Source organism: Grammomys surdaster, unplaced genomic scaffold (assembly GCF_004785775.1).
Source record: "Grammomys surdaster isolate TR1022 unplaced genomic scaffold, NIH_TR_1.0 220, whole genome shotgun sequence".
Taxonomy (NCBI): Eukaryota; Metazoa; Chordata; class Mammalia; order Rodentia; family Muridae; genus Grammomys; species Grammomys surdaster.
This window is the reverse complement of record NW_021604665.1, coordinates 1,706,177-1,725,240: the sequence shown is the minus strand read 5'-3', so window position 1 is coordinate 1,725,240 and position 19,064 is coordinate 1,706,177. Positions and strand designations below refer to the sequence as shown.

Genomic DNA, 19,064 nt, shown 5'->3' with positions numbered 1-19,064 from the left:
ACTTCTGGTCTGTTTACCTACTGCATGTAAAGCTATATAATTATTTTTAAGAAATATTAAGAATAAAAACTCAGAAGATGGGCTGGAGAATTGGCTCAGCAGTTAAGAGCACTGGCTGCTCTTCCAGAGGTCCTGAGTTCAATTCCCAGCACCCACATGGTGGCTCCCAACCATCTGTAATGGGATCTGATGCCCTCTTCTGGTTTGTCTGAAGACGGCTACAATGTACAGCATATAGCTATAGTATACATAAGATAAATAAATAATTCTTTAAAAAAAAAACTCAGAAGATCCAATTTGACTCTCATAGCTCTGGACTTACCGATTCTATTTTTAGTCTAGAGAAATATCCTCACATGTGAGCCCAAGAAGCATACAAAGACATTCTTTTTTTTTACATTAAATTCTGACAGAATTTATTTGTATTTTTGTGTCTTGAGCAAAGATGTTCTTTACAGCACTATTTATATCTAAGAAGTTTTGGAAAACAACTTAAACGCATATCACAATGGAGTGGACAAATACAGATCCAACCCATGTACCATTACAGCCTGACAAGGAGAATTAGTGTGTCTGCATCTGAAATCACTAACAACTACCACCAAGTTAACTGACTGATCCTGATGATCAGCGGAGCATACACTTATTTTGAACTTAAAAACTTTTGGTTTCTGGAGCTTGAGGTGTAACTCAGTGGTACAACACTTACCTGGTATACACATAGGCCCTGGGTTCCATCCCTATGACCATTAAAATAAAGTAACACCCCAACAAGAAAACCTGGAAGCTTCCAAATTATACATGAATACAGCCAAGGGTAGAAGTTAAACACACCAAGCTAGAATATCAAAGAAGTGACCCCAGACATATCATATGCTGATTGTATTGTAATTAAGGCTAAAATGTAAAGAACACTAGTGTAAACTCTAGAATTATAAAACTTCCATGGAATTCCTTTCAGCCACAGCAGCCATCTTCCAGTTAACTCGCCAAAATGATGAACACAAAGGGAAAGAGGAGAGGCACTCCGTATATGTTCCCTAGGTCTTTTAGGAAACATGGAGTTGTTCCTTTGGCCACATACATGCCAATCTACAAGAAGGGTGATATTGTTGGCATCAAGGGAATGGGTACTGTTCAAAAAGGAATGCCCCGTAAGTGTTACCACGGCAAAACCGGAAGAGTCTACAATGTCACCCAGCATGCCGTGGGCATCATTGTAAACAAGCAGGTTAAGGGCAAGATTCTGGCCAAGAGGATCAACATGCGGATTGAGCACATTAAACACTCGAAGAGCAGAGACAGCTTCCTGAAGCGGGTGAAGGAGAGCGATCAGAAGAAAAAGGAAACCAAAGAGAAGGGCACCTGGGTTCAGCTGAAGTGCCAGCCTGCACTACCCAGAGAGGCACACTTTGTGAGGACTAATGGGAGACAGCCAGAGCTGCTGGAGCCCATTCCATACAAATTCATGGCCTAGTGTACAAAAGAGAAATAAAGGACCTGACTGCAGAGTTTTTCCTTAGGAAAAAAACAAAATAAAAAAATAAAACTTCCATGGAGAAAAGACCCTGTGGCCTTGGTTTAGGTAAAAATTTTAGATATAAAATCAAAAACATAAAATAAATCAATAAATTAAAAGTCATTAAAATAAAAAGCTTTTGCTCTTTAAGAGACATGTCAAGAAAATTCAAAGATAAAGACGGGCTGGTAAGATGATCAGCAGGTAAAGGTACTTGCTGCCAAGCCTGACAATTGAGTTCACTTGCCAGGACCTATCTGGTAAAGAGAACTGGCTCCCATGGGCTCTCCTTGTGTTACGGCAAATTATACACTCTTATGCTACACACACACACACACACACACACACACACACACACACACACAAAGTTTTTTGTCTTTTTAAATTCAGCCAAAGATTGGGAGAATTTATCTCCAAAATTCACAAGTCATGTCAAGTTCAGTTTAACTGTGGAATTGAACAGCAAAGTCAGTCTAGTTTACCACATTAAATGACTCAAAGAGGGAGATACATGGTCATCCTCCACACTCTGAAAACTGCTTGATAAAATTCAACATCTGCTAAGTTCATCATTTTTATTCCAACTAGAAATACAAGAAAATTTACTTAATCTAATGAGGAATAAAAGCTCATACAATTGCCTCAAGCCCTTCTACTTAAAATGAGAACTAGGTAAAGAAGGATATTTGCTATTACCACTTTTAGTCAACACTGTAGTAGACATCCTAACCATAAAAGTATAGTAAGACAAAAGCAGAAAGGAAAAAAATCTGAGCTAAGAATTAGTCAAGTGGCTGGCAATATGGCTTAATGGATAAAGTACTTGCCACATACGCATTAGGATTGGAGTTCAATTCACACCACCGCACAAAAGGCCAGGCAGGTACAGTGGCCATGCGCCTGCTATCTGAGGAGCTACAGACAAGAAGATCCGTGGGCAGGGACATTTTTTAAAAGCCAGAATTTAAGCATGTGGAAGGGCAGAGGCAGACAGATGTCTGCGAGTAAGAGGCCAACCTGGTCTATAAAGTATGTTCCAGCCAAAAGTTGCTAAAAAATTTATCTCAATCACAGTGGCACACAGCTTTAATTCCAGCAGAGGCAATCAATCTCTGAGTTCAATGCCAGCCTAGTCTACAAAAGTAAGTTTCAGGACAGGCAGGGCAACACAGAGAAACAATGTCTCAAAAAGTCAAAGGAATTAATTAATTAGTAAGGGTAAGACTAATCAATTTAAAAAAAAAAAATCCAGGAGGCCGGGGGTAGTAGTGCACACCTTTAATTCCAGTACTGAGGCAGAGGCTGGTAGATCTCTGTGATTTTGAGGCCATCCTGGTCTACATAGTGAGTTCTAGGGTAGCCAGGACTAAAGAGTGTGTCCCTGTTTCCAAACTCAACTAGCCAGGGCCAGCAAGATTACCAGTAGGTAAAGCACTTACTGTGTAAGCCTGATGACCTGAAGTCAATTCTCCAAACCATCATAATGGAAGGACAGAATTGGATCAAAATAAGCCTTAACCGCCACATGAGTGTTGTGGCACAAGCATGCCTTCTCCACTCCAATAAATAAAGGTTAAAAAAAAAATCTATGAGAAAAATCACTAGAGGAAAAGCCACAAGTTGCCACGTAGCAGCATGCTTTATGGGCTATGTGCTGCTATGTATGTTGGAAGGACTTGAAATATAAACCAAAAGACTAGCCATCTAAGTACTTTGTTGAACTAAGCCTGATAATGATGGTTTTCCAACAAGTGAGAGTCAGCATGCAAGTGGCATTTTGGTCTGGAAAGCCTTATGGTTAATCTTGACTGTAAAAAATTAATACTAACTTCTGATTCAGTGTCCAAGAGTTCAGTTTCAGCATCCTAGCTATATGACAGAATAGAATCTCAGCCACCCATAAGAGGATACGGTAGCATCTTTTGAGGATTTTGGATGCCAGGAACAGAACAACAGTGCTCAACAAGACTTGGAATAGAGGTTGGAGCAAATCCACCCCCCTTTAATGATGACCTTTCTTTAAGATGCTCACAGCAATCAGATTTCCTTTCCAAGGTTGTTTAAAAGGCCAGTCTGTTGAAGACTGCAACAGTGGCAAACAAGGAAGCTCTACAAAAAATATTTGCACTGAAAATATTTGGCCTTGAGCTCAGACTGCCACCATTGTGTACCTGCAGAAACAACAAAAATCTCAGTGCTGGTGACTTAGATTCTACTAACACATCTGTTACTGCAGTGTCACTTCCTTCCCTCACTGTCCCCCTCTTTACCTGCTTCTTCATTGGGACCACACCAAAATGTATCTGCTATTGTTCTGTTTTAAAACGTGAAGAGAGCAAAAGGCCAAAGATGGAAAAATTTTGGCTAAAAACAACACAAAGAAAACCAGCACTCCATATATACTAGAGACCTGAGAAGTCATAATCAAGTAAAACACAAGTCAGTGCTACCATTTCAGCTGTCCTCAATGTAGAGGCTCTGAAAGAGAAGTTTACTTATTGGTACTGAAGCAATAGAGAAGATGAAATTGAAGAAATTCCAAAGTGTGAATAAAAAGCTACCTCAAGACGTCACTGTTTGACCCCCATAAGTTAAACTCTTAAGGGAAAAATGGAGACCTTCCATACTAAAAATGTTTCAGATTTCTAATGGACAATAGAGTAAGTTGAAATCAACAATGACTTCAGTATTCAGTGGTTTCTTTTTTAAACTAATTGGAGGATCAAGCTAAGGTAAAACACCAAAGTGTGGTTTTGCTCTCATGAGATGGTCAGTTTTGCAGCTATTAATATACATATGTCTTTGTATGTTTAAAATGTATACCTGAGGTTTAGGTTTCCAACCTGGAAAACATCTTTAAGATTTTTAAGCATAGAAAGGATATTTGAGGTTGTTGTGCATTTTTAATTCTTGTATGCCTATAGGGTATATGGGGGTAGTATGCATGTGTAACCAAAGGTCAATGGTGTCTAACTCATTGATTCTTCACCTTATTTTTTGAGACAAGGTCCTCTCACTGAACCTGGTGCCCCCAGATTCACCTAGACTGTCTGGCCAGCAAGCACCCATCATCCCATCTCCTGTATCCATCTCTCCACCTCTGAAATTATGAGAATTCACATTGTGCCCAGCTTTTTACACACATGTTGGATATACAAACTCAAGGGCTTGTGATTTCACTGCAAGTATTTTTTTTTTTTTCGAAACAGGGTTTCTCTGTATAGCCCTGGCTGTCCTGGAACTCACTCTGTAGACCAGGCTGGCCTCGAACTCAGAAATCCGCCTGCCTCTGCCTCCCAAGTGCTAGGAATAAAGGCGTGCCACCATCGCCCGGCTTCACTGCAAGTATTTTAATAACAGCAATCTCCTTGGCTTGCATCTCTAACTTTTTAAAAGATTTTTTAATTTTTATTTTTATGTATGAGTATTTACCTACATGTAGAAAACTGTCTTTCTCATTTAAGGCTCATAAAAGCTTGCTATAGATGATAATTATGCCTGATAATTGTACAAGATAACATTTCTGATAAACTCAACTCTAGTTAACAAAGGAATCTCCCACAAGTACGTACTAGGATTACTTAGAACTAATTAGGTATCCTTCCTGGGAAGAGCTGAGACATGGTAGGTGGATAGCTTAAGTTACTGAAAATGTGAGTTTTCCTAGATATTAACAAAAGTGATCTGAGGTAATTTACATAGTTTATTAGTTTAACTGACAGCATGTTATTGACTTACACTGTTTTTTAATTTTTAAATTTTATTTATACGTTTTGCCTGTATGTATATACATCATCTGCATGACTGATACCCTTAGAAAAGAGAAGAGAATCCCTTAGAGCTGGAGTTATGGTTTCAAACCAATATATGGGCACTAGGAACCAAAGTCAGATCCTCTCTCTGTAAGCATAGCAAGTGCATTTAACCATTAGGCCATCTCTCCAGCCTGTTTTTGAATGTTTTAAATAGTTTGAAAGCTGCCTCTTAAGAAGTTCAGAATATGTGCCTGATATCTATTTTGTCCTCATAAGAAATTAATTTTTTACCAGTCTTGAATGAGTGATGCCCCAATATAAAGAAGTTACTATTGTTATGTGACAGTAGAAGCTATTGTTATGTGCATTATGTTCCTTAATGGCTTCTCCTCCCCCCCCCCCCCCCCCGTGATGATTTGTATATGTTTGGTCCAGGAAGTGGCACTATTAGAAGGTGTGGCCCTGTTGAAGTAGGTGTGTAACTATGGGTGTAGGCTTTAAGACCCTCATCCTAGCTGCCTGGAAGCCAGTATTCTGCTAGCAGCCTTCAGATGAAGATGTGGAACTCTCAGCTCCTCCTGCACCATGCCTGCCTGGGTGCTGCCACGCACTCACCTTGATGATAATGGACTGAATCTCTGAACCTATAAACCAGCCCCAGTTAAATGTTGTCCTTTATAAGACTTGCCTTTGTCATGGTATCTGTTCACAGTAGTAAAACCCTAAGATACCTCCTAAACTGACTGGTTTTGTATCAAGTTGACACAATCTAGAGTCATCAGAGAAAAATAAGCCTCAGGTGAGGTAATGCCTCCATGAGATCCAGCTATAAGGCATTTTTTTCTCAATTAGTGATCAATGTGGGGAGGACCCAGTCCATTGTGGGTAGTGCCATCCCTGGGCTGGTAGTTCTGGGTTCTATAAGAAAGCAACTTGAGCAATCCATGAGGAGCAAGCCAGTAAGCAGAATCCCTCCATGGCCTCTTCATCAGCTTCTGCCTCAAGGATCCTGCCCTGCTTGAGTTCCTGTCCTGACTTCAGTGATGGACAGTGCTGTGGAAGTAAAAGCTGAATAAACCCTTTCCTCCCCAAAGTGCTTTTTGGACTTGGTGTTTCATGACAGCAATAGAGACCCTAACTAAGACAAATTGGTACCAAGGCCTGAGGTATTGCTGTCATAGGTCTCACCATGCTTTTGTTTGGTGGAATTTGGACTTAGGGTTAGAAAATGCTTTAAGCATTGCTTAGTGGGCCATACTAGTAGGAACATGGAAGATGGTGATGCTGAGGGTGGTTTGATCTGTGGGGGCCTAAAGAGGTTTCAGAGGAAAATAAGATTAATATGTGGAATGGAAATATCCTTGTGATATTTTGGTGAAGAATGTGGCTGCTTTCTTCTATTTGCCTACCCCCCCCCCAAAAAAAATCTGCCTGAGGGTGAACTGAGAGTTGTGAGGCTGGAGTAAAGAGTTGAGTTATTGCTTTGGCCGAGGAAATCTCAAAACAGTCTAGTATCAACTCTGTAGTGCAGTTATTAGTATTCACTCTTATGCAAATTTATAATGAAAAGGAGTACGCTGAGCAAGAAAAATACAATATCTACAATTTGAGGAGAAAAGGGGCCACCAGAAAGTGGAATGGAGCTAAGTCTTGTGTTCAAGAAGATAAACAGATTAAAGAAAAACCTGATGTTAAATGGAATAAAAGAGAGTGGTGACCTCAGGGCAAGATTCAACCCAGCTAAACTTCCAGTTTATGAAAGGAACTTAAGATTAGGGCCTGGTGCAGTAGCATACACACCTTCAACCCCAACACTGGGAAAGCAGACACAGGTAGATTTCAGAATTCAAGGCTAGCCTGGTCCACAGAAAGTGTTCTAGGACAGCCAAGCTTATACAGTGAAGGAAACCATGAAAAACAAAGCTGGAAAATGTAATAGAACAAAAGGGATGTTTTCCAGCCTCAGCAAGCAGCAGAACTTGGCAGCTTTAGCCACATGTTTCTGGCTTTAGAGTCAAGGGTTAAAGAAAGGGATTATGGAACCTCCCTCTGAGACTAGGGAAGCAGCTGAAGCCAGGCATGTGTCAGAAAGAGGCCACTGTGTAAGGCTGTGAAGGTGAAGCCTAGATTGCCTTGAAGACTCCAAGATACTGGACATGGCAGTGTCGTGGAATACCTGCTGAGAAGAGTTGCAAACAGGGAGTGGAACCAGCCCAAGAAAAAGAAATGTGTTGCAGAAAACAAAGCTTAAAGGAATTGGAGATCTGAAGGACTTTGACATGGAGATGCAGAGTCTGAAGTTTGTCCAGCTGGTTTACAGTCTTGCTTTGGTCCAGTATTTCCTCACTAAGCTCCCTTTTGGAATGGTAATGTATATCCTGTGCCATTTATATATTAGAAGTATGCTTTTTTATTTTGGGTTTTTAAGGGATTACAGTTAAGAGACTGTATGAGTCTCAGAAGGGACTTTGAACTTCAGACTTTTAAATGCCAATACTATGTGACTATGGGGACTTTTGAGGTTAGACTAACTGCATTTTGCATTATGATATGGCTACAAGGCTATGGGAGGCCAAGGGAGCCAAATGTTGTGGTTTGAATAAAAATGGTCCCTATAGGCCCATAGAGAGATATGGCCTTATTGGTGGAGGTGTGTCACTAGGCGGAGCAGGCTTTGAGGAATCATATGCTCAAGCTATGCCCAATGTGGCAATCTCTTCCTGTTGCCTGCAATCCAGATGTAGAACTTTCAGCTGCTTCTCCAGCACCATGTCTGCCTACATGCCACCATGCTTCCTGCCATGAAGATAATGGACTAAACCTATGAAACTGTAAGGCAGTCCCAAGTAAATGTTTTCTTTTGTAAGAGCTGCCATGGTCATGGTGTCACTTCACAGCAATAGAAACCCTAACTAAGACACTGTCCTCAATCCCTACTTTGTGTATATGATGGACACAGATGTATATAGGTGTGCATGCACATCTCTATATGCACAAGTATAAGAAGGATATCAGGTGTCCACCCTTCACCCTATGTTCCCTTGAGATAGCATTTCACTGATCCTAGAGCTAGGCCTGTGGCCAGAATGCCTCAGCAATCCTCCCATCTACATCCCTCAAAGTGCTGAAGTTAAAGGTAAGAGGCTGCCACGCACAACTTTTACATGGCTACTTGAAATTTAAACCTAGAGGTCTTATTGCTCATGCAAAAAGTACTCTGATCCACTATGGTAATCTCAACTGTCAACTTTCAAACTAGAATCACCTAGGAGATGGGCCTCTGGGTATGCCTAGAGGCTTATTCTGTTTTGTTTTATTTTGAGATAAAGTCTCACTTCGTAGCTTTGGCTGGCATGGAACTCCCAATGTGGATCAAGCTGACCTCCAACTTGCTTCTGTTTCCCTAGTGCTGGGATTAAAGGTATACACCATCATGCCCAGCTCCCTCCCCTCCTCAGATTTATTAATTTTATTTTAGAGTATATAAATGTTTGCATATGTGTGTGTATGTATACATATGCATGCCTGGTCCCCACAGAAGTTGGAGGAGGGTATTCAGTCCCTGGAACTGATGTTGTAGTAGGTTGTGGACCACCACATGGGTGGTAGAAACTGAACCTGAATCCTCTGCAAAAACAAGTTCTCTTACCCTTTGAGCCATCTCTCCAGCTGTGGATTATCTTAATGAGGTTAAATGAAGTGGAAAGGTGTGTCCACTATGGATACTATTCTGTGGTCTGTCATCCTGAACTCTATTAAAAAGAGAAAATGAGCTGAGCACAAGCATCCAGCACTGTTTCCTATCAGTGGCTGCAATGTGCTTCAAGCTCTTGCTGCCTTAACTTCAATGCCATAAAGGTCTGTACCTCCAACAGTGAGCCAAAATAAACCCCTCCTTCCTATATTAGGTACTTTCCTGTTGTTACTGGAATAAAGTACTTTACTGGCTGGTTTTGTGTGTTAACTTGATATAAGCTAAAGTCATCACAGAGAAAGGAGCCTCAGTTAAGGAAATGCCTCCATGAGATGTAGGCATTTTCTCAATTAGTGTTCAATGGAGGAAAAGTCCAGCCTACTGTGGGTGATATCATTCCTGGGCTGGTAGTCTTGGGTTCTATAAGAAGGGCAGGCTGAGCAAGCCAGGGGAAGCAAGCCAGTAAACAACTCCTCTCTATGGCTTCTGGATCACCTCCTGTCCTAAGCTTCCAGTCCTGCTTGGTTGAGTTCCTGTCCTAACTTCCTTTAGTGATGGATTATGATCTGGAAGTGTAAGCCAAATAAATCCTTTCCTCTCCAGCTTGCTTTTTGTTCATGGAATTTCATCACAGTAAGAGAAATCCTAACTAAGGCAAATACCATAAACAAAGGCAACTTAAAGAAAAAGTTTATTTTGGTTTATGGTTCCAGAGGAATTCAATAATAGTTGGATAGGTATTAGAGCAGGCAGCTGGAGGAGAAACTGACAGATCACAACTTCAACTAAAAACACAGATAGTGAACAGGAAATGGAAGAGACAAACTCTCAAAGCCCACTCCAATATTGCATCACCTCACAAACAGCACCATCACCTGGGGACCAAGAGTTCAAATACATGAGCCTATGGGGACATTTCCCATTCAAAACCACCATACTTTCTTAAGTGGCTTTTGTTAGAGTATTTTTACCACAGCCCCCCTCTCCAATAACTTAGAAACTCAACCATCTCTCAGACACTCACATTAGTAGTTGTTTTTTTTGAGATAGCCTCTCTCACTAAACCTAGAACTCATGGATTCAGCTAGATTGCCTAGCCAGCAAGACCTCAGGAACCCCCTTTCTTCAACTCACTGTTGCTAGAATTACAGGTATTCGCTGTTATTTCCTGCCGCTTTTTATATACGGGTATGAGGCATCTGAACTCATGTCAGGCAAAATACTCATATACATAAAAATACTCATAATCAAAAAAAATTAAAAATTTAAAAAAGTCTAATATAATGGAGATCTACCATAATGAATCACAAGACTCAAAACTTTATATAGTTTGATATCAAAGAAAAAGTTCTTAAAGAAAAAAAGACATTTTCTATACTTGGTAAGTTAAGAACTAACAGGGCAAAGATATTTTTATATTCAGAAAGCAAATTAAGATATTAATTAAGCTATAGGGGTAAGGACAGGGTGAAGCAGACCTGGTTCAGGAGCCTACTATGTTTGCTGCTTCAAGTCTATAGTAATGTTGGCCTAAAGTCATGTGATATGTATGTACTACTTTTGACAACTACATGGAAATGTACATGTCTAGTTCCTAAGAGAGCAGAGAAATTTAATTCATAAAACTAGGACTCAGAAACCTGACATTGGAGAGATGACTGCTTTCTCCTCTTTGAGGATATGTCCTTGCTAGTAGTGACTGCTGTTTCAGATCTGAGAGAGCTCAATTTATAAACATTCCCCTACATGGAAACAGTAAGTTCTTTGTAATGAAGATATAGCCCTGATGATAAAAGAGCAATGAAGGTTGTTAAGATTTAGGCTTTCTCTATAGATCTAAGAGGGACTATGAGTCTAGGAATGGTACCTAGAAGTAAACTTTAGCTAATTTATATGTATGACTCCATGAATATATACATGAAATTGATATTAATGTTAATTTCTTCTCTTAAAGAATTCATGATGGCCTTTTAGGACTGTGTGCATAAATACCAAGTCAGCCTCAATAAGAAATCCTTGAAATACTTGAAAAACCAACAATTACTATCAAGGTAATTATTCCTGTCATGAATTAAAGCAATGCAAGCAGTTAAGCCTCATCATTTTCATAGTTCTAATTTATTCTTTAAAAAATATATTTCTGGGGGCTGGAGAAAAGGCTCAATGGTTAAAACCAAACCACTGGCTGTTCTTCCAGAGGACTGGGGTTCAATTCTTTCTTTCTTTCTTTTTTTTTTTTTTTTTTTTTCGAGACAGGGTTTCTCTGTGTAGCGCTGGCTGTCCTGGACTCACTCTGTAGACCAGGCTGGCCTCGAACTCAGAAATCTGCCTGCTTCTGCCTCCCAAGTGCTGGGATTAAAGGCGTGTGCCACCACCGCCAGGCTGGGGTTCAATTCTTAGCACCCACACAGCAGTTCATAACCACTGTAACTCTAGTTCCAGGGGCTCCAATACCTCCTTTGACCTCTGCAGGCACTGTACACATATGGTGCACAGACACAAATTCAGGCAAAACACATATACATTTACACGCCTTTTCTTTGAATATCCATTCTTTGTTAAATTTGTCTTTGTTCAGAAATGTAATTCAAAACCGCATTTCTTCTAAGGGTACATAGTTGTAGTATAAACCAGGTAGGTTTATAAAAAGTGCAAAGACCTAGGTCAGAATCCCATTTCTGCTACAATAAACTCTTGGCTAACCACATGTTTTTGAGGCATGGTTTCTCGGCTGTAAAATGCTAACAGTAACCAACCTCAAAAGGTTATCAGAGTTATTCTTTCATAGGGTCTGGCTTACTGAATATTCAAGTAGGTTATTAGTGATGATAGAGTAATAACACTTTTCAAGGTCTAGCCCTGACTATATCCCCTCTACACCTCATGTGGTCTGCAGGTACAAGCTGTTTTATGCCTCCATCTGTTTTCCTAAGTTTCTCCTCATGTTAACCCCTCTAGAATCTGCCACAAAATTCCTCACTACACTTACCTAGGTCTGTCTGATAAATGCTTGTCATTGAAGGGCCATCTAGTGCACACACTGTTACATTTATTGGTACTCCTTTAACTGGGTATGGTGAGCACCCCTGTATTTCAGTACTGCAGACAGTAGCAAGTGGTTAAACAATCTGGTCTACCATTGTGCAGTAACAACAAGTATATAAGAAACCAAGACACCGCCTTAGAGTTAAAATTACTGCACAATAAGAATCAGATTTGTTGACTTGAGGCTTAGATAAAATTTCAAGTCATCTTATTATACATAACCATCCTACCCATGCAGAAAAATCTTACTAACAGCTGCTTCTGTCATTTTTATTTTTATTTAGTGTCAGCATCCTGCTTTGGATTTGAATCATGTGCTGACTTCTTTGGGACTGTTTTGAAAACCACAGAGCATACTGATTTCTACCCTTTCAAAAGCAAGGGTGCCAGCTATTGTGCTAGCCCCTGTCACTCACCTCAGCCACCTGCTGGGTCCCCACTCTGTGCTGAACCAGCCCCTCCATATTTGTAGCCATGGTGAAGCAAGATCATTAGAGAACCTGTTTGGAAAAATGCAGCAACTTCTATCAGGTGTGGAAAACCAGGCTACTTGAAAATTATCACTAATCAGAATTCATCTTTGATACTGTCTTACATGGACCATCCCTTCTATAGGAAACAAAGCCAGCAGGGTAATCATATCTAGATACGCTATAAAAGTACCAACTTTTGTAGAAACATTTCAATTGGTAAATTTCTCTTGACAGATATAAATGCAGAGGAATAAGGGACTTATCAGATCTTCTTGGTTTAACCTCTCAGAGAGGTGGAAACTTCACATACCTTTTTTTGGTAGCTCTTAGTCACAGTACACTGTATAAAATGGTGGCCATCTGAAAAAACCATGAGGTCAACTTTGGACAGGATACTAGCTTGCTAGATTGCTGTCAACTAAACTTTTATTACTAGTGGCAATATGAGAAGCCAAACCATGCCCAGATTACACATCTCGTTTACAGGCTCAAAGACAAACAACACACCAATAAAGAGAGACAAAGAATATACTAACAAGACAAGGCATCCGTCAATTGATTAACGTTTATTTATCTATTTATTTATCTATTTCTTTCTTTTCTTTCTTTCTTTCTTTCTTTCTTTCTTTCTTTCTTTCTTTCTTTTTCTTTCTTTATTTGAGACAGGGTCTCACTCTGTAGCTCTAGCTGGCCTGGAACTTGCTATGTAAACCAGATTAGCCTCAAATTCACAGAGATCCACACCTGCCTCTGCCTCCCAAATGTTTGGATTAAAGGAGTACACGCACATGTGTGTGTGTCCTTTCCACTAATAGAAAAAATATATTGATGCCATCATTTGAAAAATTTGAGGAAGATAATCTAAAGACCAAAAACCCTGATAGCCTACTAGGTCAGAGTCACTTAAATACAGTCACTGCTGACCTTCCATCTCTTCTGGTCATAAACAAGACATGAGTATCCCCTAGACACTTTTCAAAAGCCAGGGTTTATTTGGGACAATTCATTATCTGGATAGGTCCCAGGCTAAACAGGAAAACAAGCTCTAGCAGAATTATGGTTGAATTTGTACATAAAAACTGTGCAGTGTTACTGTACAACATATCAACATATATACAGATCCACAATTAGTTCATTTGCTTGTTTGGACTATTATACAATGAATAGTTTTACAAAGCACCTTTCTATAGGATTCCCACTTATGAGGCACAGAGTTCCAAGCTTTTAAACTGTGGCCACTTTCTGTATTTTTCTACCCATTGTTAGGTAGCCACTTCTATTACTTTAATTTCCATTTAGATTGTTTCACTCCCTAAATGATGAGTGGTAAATAGAATATGAAACTGTGGTTGATAACATAAAAAGACCCAGAACCTGTAAGCACAGGTACTGCACCAACAGGGACATGATACCAGGTCACAGATATCAGTCACTCACCTCCATATAATATGGCCCGGCATGGGCTATAGGGGTTCATCGTCTTCTTACTCTGAAATCTTTTCTTTCAGGGAATACAGAGTTGGGTTGAGGAACAAATCTAGAGCCTACCACATGCTAAGCATGTTCTACCAGTGAGCTATATTACCAGTCTGCTTTTTTTTTTTTTTTTTTTTGGTGAATAAGTAAAACATTTTGTTTAAAAAAAATGCAACAGGGAACATTGGTTTTTGTTTTAGATTTTTTTGTTGCTATTGATTTTTTTGTTTTGTTTTTGTTTTTTTTTTTTGGGGGGGGGGGTCCTTGCTATGATTTGGTTCCAACTTAGAGAAACAGAAAAAGAAAGGAAATCGACATTTGAGATATGCAGACAAGTAAGCTGTAACACACAGCTACATGTATGAGGTCTAGATTTGCACTCTTCAACAAAGAAAATAATGGGGCTGGAGAGATGGCTCAGTGGTTAAGAGCACTGACTGCTCTTCCAGAGGTCCTGAGTTCAATTCCCAGCAACCACATGGTGGCTCACACCCATCTGTAATGGGGATCCAACACCCTCTTCTGGTGTGTCTGAAGACAGCAACAGTGTACTCACATGAAATAAATCTTAAAAAAAAAAAAAAAAGAATGATAACCAATAGGTAACGTATGGCAAGAATTAAATCCAGACAGATAGCCACAACTAATCATTTTACAACTCTGAAATGTAATCAGTGTTTCTGCTGCTAACTGTAGTTTAAGTAAAAGCGACTCTAAATACACTGGAACACTGGTAGAGAATGATTACTATATAATATAGAAATATCGGAACATTCTTTAAAAGACCTATCTTTTTATGGGGTTTCCTGAAAAGACCTCATAGACAACTGTTTGAATTCCAAGCTTAGTAACTCAGAAAACTTATTGCAATGGTTCACTTTATGGGCTTCCTTTTGCTTTTGTTTTATATTGTTAAGGACCAAATCACTGCTTTAAACCTGCTAGGAAAGCACTCTATCACCAAACTGTAACCCTACCCCGAATTACTTTAAATCTGCAGGGACAGTCAACTTAAGATAGTTATGAGTCTCAAAATAATTCTAATAACCATATGTATAAATATTAAGTCAGGAAATAGTATACCTGTTAAACTGTAAAAAGCTAAGGATTCTAGATACTATTAAAGGTGTAACTGTATACATCTGTAAATGTCATCACGCATTCTTTAACATGTCTTGATGAAGAGCAGTATGATATCAATGCTGAATGGGTCAATATTTTGGAAGTTTATATTACTTCTTTACTTATTAGCATACAATGGGGGTGCGTGTGTCTGTGACAGTACACATATGAAGAAGACAATTTGCCTCTGATTCATTCTTTCTGCCTTTACAAGGGTTCTAAGGATTGAACTCAAACCACCAGGCTTGTAAGCACCTACCCTAAGCCATCCTGCCAGCCCTGGCAGCCTGCATTCTAATGTTTTAAGGACATTCTGTCCTACCCTAGGGTTAAAAATACCATGGTGTGTATTTTATTATATAAATGCTAAATAATGTTATCATTTACTTTTTAAGCTCTTAATCCATGTGCCCATTAGTTTTATGAGTGTGATGAGTCAGGCATGGACATCAATTTTTCCAACACCATGCACTGAACCACCTATCCTTTCATCACTGATCTGTAATGTCATCTCTGTCATCGTAACTCAGGTTTCCTTCTGGTGTAGATATAATGGCAGGTTTTATAGTCCATCACTGGCTATTTAACTTTCTGTTTGCTACCACCATTATTTCACTGTCACAGCTTTATAGGCCTTGCCCACTTCCTGAATCCTCTCTTGAATTCCTGGAATTCTTGATGTCAGTGTTGGTTTTCTACCTCCCAAGCAACTTCAGCCATCAACTGCTAAATAAAAACAGAAGAAGAGGAAGGTATACCTTCTGAAAAGACAAGCAGAGACAAAGTAAGAACAAGCCAAGAAACTACAGACAACCATGATTCCAACAGAAAGATTTTCATCCAACTAGAGCAGATGAAGTTAGAGGGAGTTTCAAAACTGCATTTAATCATGTTAGAAAATGTGGTGTTGTAAACCAAATCCTATTCGTGTGTGTGTGTGTGTGTCTGTGTGTGTGTGTGTGTGTGTGTGTATGTATGTGTGTGTAGGAAGCTTCTCCTTGCAGGACATCACAATGTAAAAAGCAAGTAAAACAAACTCTCAGGAAATGTCAGGAAGCAGAGCTGCAGGGTACCTTTAACTAGGTGCTCCTGAAATAAAGATAATGTGGGCAAGACTCTCTCACCACTATACAACCACAAGACATCCCACAGACACATAAGTCATATGGGAGAGGGAGGTCAGAGCCTTTGGAACAAAGTATGGGGCATCAGTTTTCAATTAGAGGGCAGGCATCTCCCTTCCTAAAATGGCAAGCTCCAAAGAACAGTGGTAGCTGGAAAACTCAGCCACTAACTTCATAATTGAAATCTAGAAACAGGGGAGAGCACGCCATCTAGATACAACCATCAATATGACCAATAAAACTTCCATGTCTTCAATTAAAAAAAAAAAATCTAGAAACAACAAAACTAAAACCTATTACTACAGAAATAAGTTTTTAGGGACCTGGGAGAACTAGATGTATAACTCAGTGAAAGAGAGCCTGCTTAGCATGCACAAGACCTGGGTTTTGATCAAAAGCACCAAAAAGAAAAGGCCTTCTTGGTTTGTGGAAGTAAGCTTTGCAACACCAACAGTAACCAACAGCTGGTGTTGCATTAATAAGCATTGTGGACAAAACACAACTAGTTATGGATAATGGAAACCTGAAGATGACTCATTCAGCTAGCTAATCTTCAGATTGTACTGAGTTATGTTGATGGAAGAGAACCTAACTAATGGCCAAAAGATCAAGACACAGCACTGTAAGTAAAAAATGTGGTGAGTCCCAAGTAGCTCACTAACTCTTACTAAGAAATTGCTATGACCAGACAATGAGCTAAATAAAGGTTGAGAACTAACAAAGTAAGGGAAGTCCTTTGTTCTTGATGAACCTGATACAATTTAATGGTTATGGTGAGTGTCCCAAGGAAGAAGTAACACCTTCTGCTGGAGAGCTAAGGACATCTTAAAGAGGAGTTAAGTGAGATGCCTCCGTGGGTAAAAGCACTTGCCCTCAAGCCTGTCAGCCTGAGTTAAATGCCCTGAATCCACATGGTAAAAGGAGAGTATCAACTCCCTCAAGTTGTTCTCCACATGTAAAGATATATTTAAACTAGGTTTTAAGAAGTGGGGATTTATGAAAGAAAGGAAGAATGGAGAGTATTCTAAGCAGGAGGGACAGTTCTTAAGGAACTAGCAAGTCTGACACAGAATGAGGTATTTGAGGAACAGCAGGCAATATGTCAAAAACTATGGGAGAGGTCAGAGGCTGACACTGGATGCTGGGGAACCATCAATAGCTTTAACATCATCATGTCTGATTTTCAACAAAAGAAACTTTTTTGATAACAGACAGGAGGTGACAGGAAAAGTAATATAGCAGACAAAAGCCAGTAAAGAACCCATGACAACAGTAAGAAATGGAGGTAGATCCTTACATTTAATTCGAACTAACGAGTTATCCTGAGCAGCACATGATGACAGCAGGACATAGTAAGTAAAAACTGTGGCGCAGACCACAGGGTAACAAGAGCACAAATGAACTCTTCCAGACTCACAGAAGACTGACACCTGATGAGATCCTGTCTTCAGTTAAGCAGGCGTATGGACCCTAACAAAACCAATCAGGCTCTTGATAGGAACAACAGGTCTCTCTCAGCAGCCAGGAAGTATAGTTATGCCACTCAGCACCAGAGAAACTGTCTTCAGTAACTGGAGTCTAGGAACCTATCTTTCCTTCCATGATCAAGTGATTCATTCAGATTACTCATGCTTTTGCACTGCCTACCTGAGCAAGAACTTAACAGCATTCAAAGTGCTTATTGTCTTGAGCAAGTCTCCCTGGTTGTGAAGCTCAGGCACTAAGCTAATCTCTCTAATGGTAACCACATGAAACTGTCAAAACTAGATGAAAACGTTTATATTAAACCTGGAACTCATAGTATGCTGGAGCTTCTATTTGTCGAAAGTTCTTCTTTTACCTTCTCAAAAAACAAAGAAACATGGAAGCAGACATTAAAGTTGTGAAATACACTTTGAAAGGGCTGAATTAGGGTATAATCGGAAATAATTAAAAGTCAAAGTTGGGCAGTGGTGGTCCACACTTTTAATCCAGCACTCAGGAGGCAGGGCAGGTGGATCTGAGTTTGAGGCTAGCCTGGTCTAAAGAGTAAGTTCTATAACAGCTAAGGCTACACACAGAAACCCTGTCTCAAGGGATTAAAAAAAAAAAATCAAGGTCACCTGTAGCAAGCATGCCTTTTTGATCCCAAGTGTAACATTTAGAAATTAACAATTGTTTAAATTATTACATGTTCTAGCCTATGAATGAAAGAGATAAGTAACTGATACCCTGTTACTGTTTGAAACTACCTTGTTCTACATAGTGAGTTCCAGGATTAGGTAGTAAGAGACCCTAACCCAAAAGAAAGCAGTATCTAATGATCGTTGAAAAATAAAAGGCAGGCAGGCAGGCAGGCAAGCAAGCAGGCCTTGATGGCACACACCTTTAATCTCAGCATTTAGGAAGTAGAGGTAGACCAATGCCTGTGAATTCAAGGCCAGCTGGTCTACATAGTAAGATCCTGTCTTTAAAAAAAAAAAAAGAAAAAAAGATACTACTAGATAGAATTTCATGATAGAGTTTAAGCATATTGTTAGAAACCAATTTCTTTTTACATTTTTAAATTTTATTTTTTCTCTTATATATTTCATCCCAACCACAGTTTCCCTCCCCTCTACAAGGCATATCAGGTTACAATAAGACTAGGCACCTCCTCTCATGTTAAGGCTGGATGAGACAACCCAGTAAGAAGAAAAGAGTCCCAAACTCAGCAAAAAGAATCAAAGACATCCCCCCACTCCCACTGTTAGGAATCCCAAAAGACCAAGCTACACAACTGTAACATATGTGCAGAGGGCCTAGGTCAGACCCATGTAGAAACCTGTTTATATTTATGGAAAAATAAAAATCTAGATAACATAAAATAAGAACACA

General features: G+C 39.6%; 1 protein-coding gene across 7 annotated transcripts in view; it reads right to left on the bottom strand.

The window, feature by feature from the left end:
* Positions 1-19,064, bottom strand: part of Nr2c2 (nuclear receptor subfamily 2 group C member 2) — a 70,413-nt gene that overhangs the window by 44,482 nt on the left and 6,867 nt on the right. For 3 of the 7 annotated variants that reach the window (XR_003712105.1, XM_028772978.1, XM_028772981.1), the window contains one exon: positions 12,430-12,513. The exons of 3 other annotated variants lie outside the window; for them this stretch is intronic. Coding sequence is in view for 2 of the 4 variants with exons in the window: in XM_028772978.1 (XP_028628811.1) it covers positions 12,430-12,489 (60 nt within the window). In the remaining 2 variants the exon portion in view is untranslated. Of the gene's footprint in view, positions 1-12,429; positions 12,514-19,064 lie in introns of those variants that run through there. One more of the 7 variants, XM_028772979.1, reaches the window with a different exon arrangement.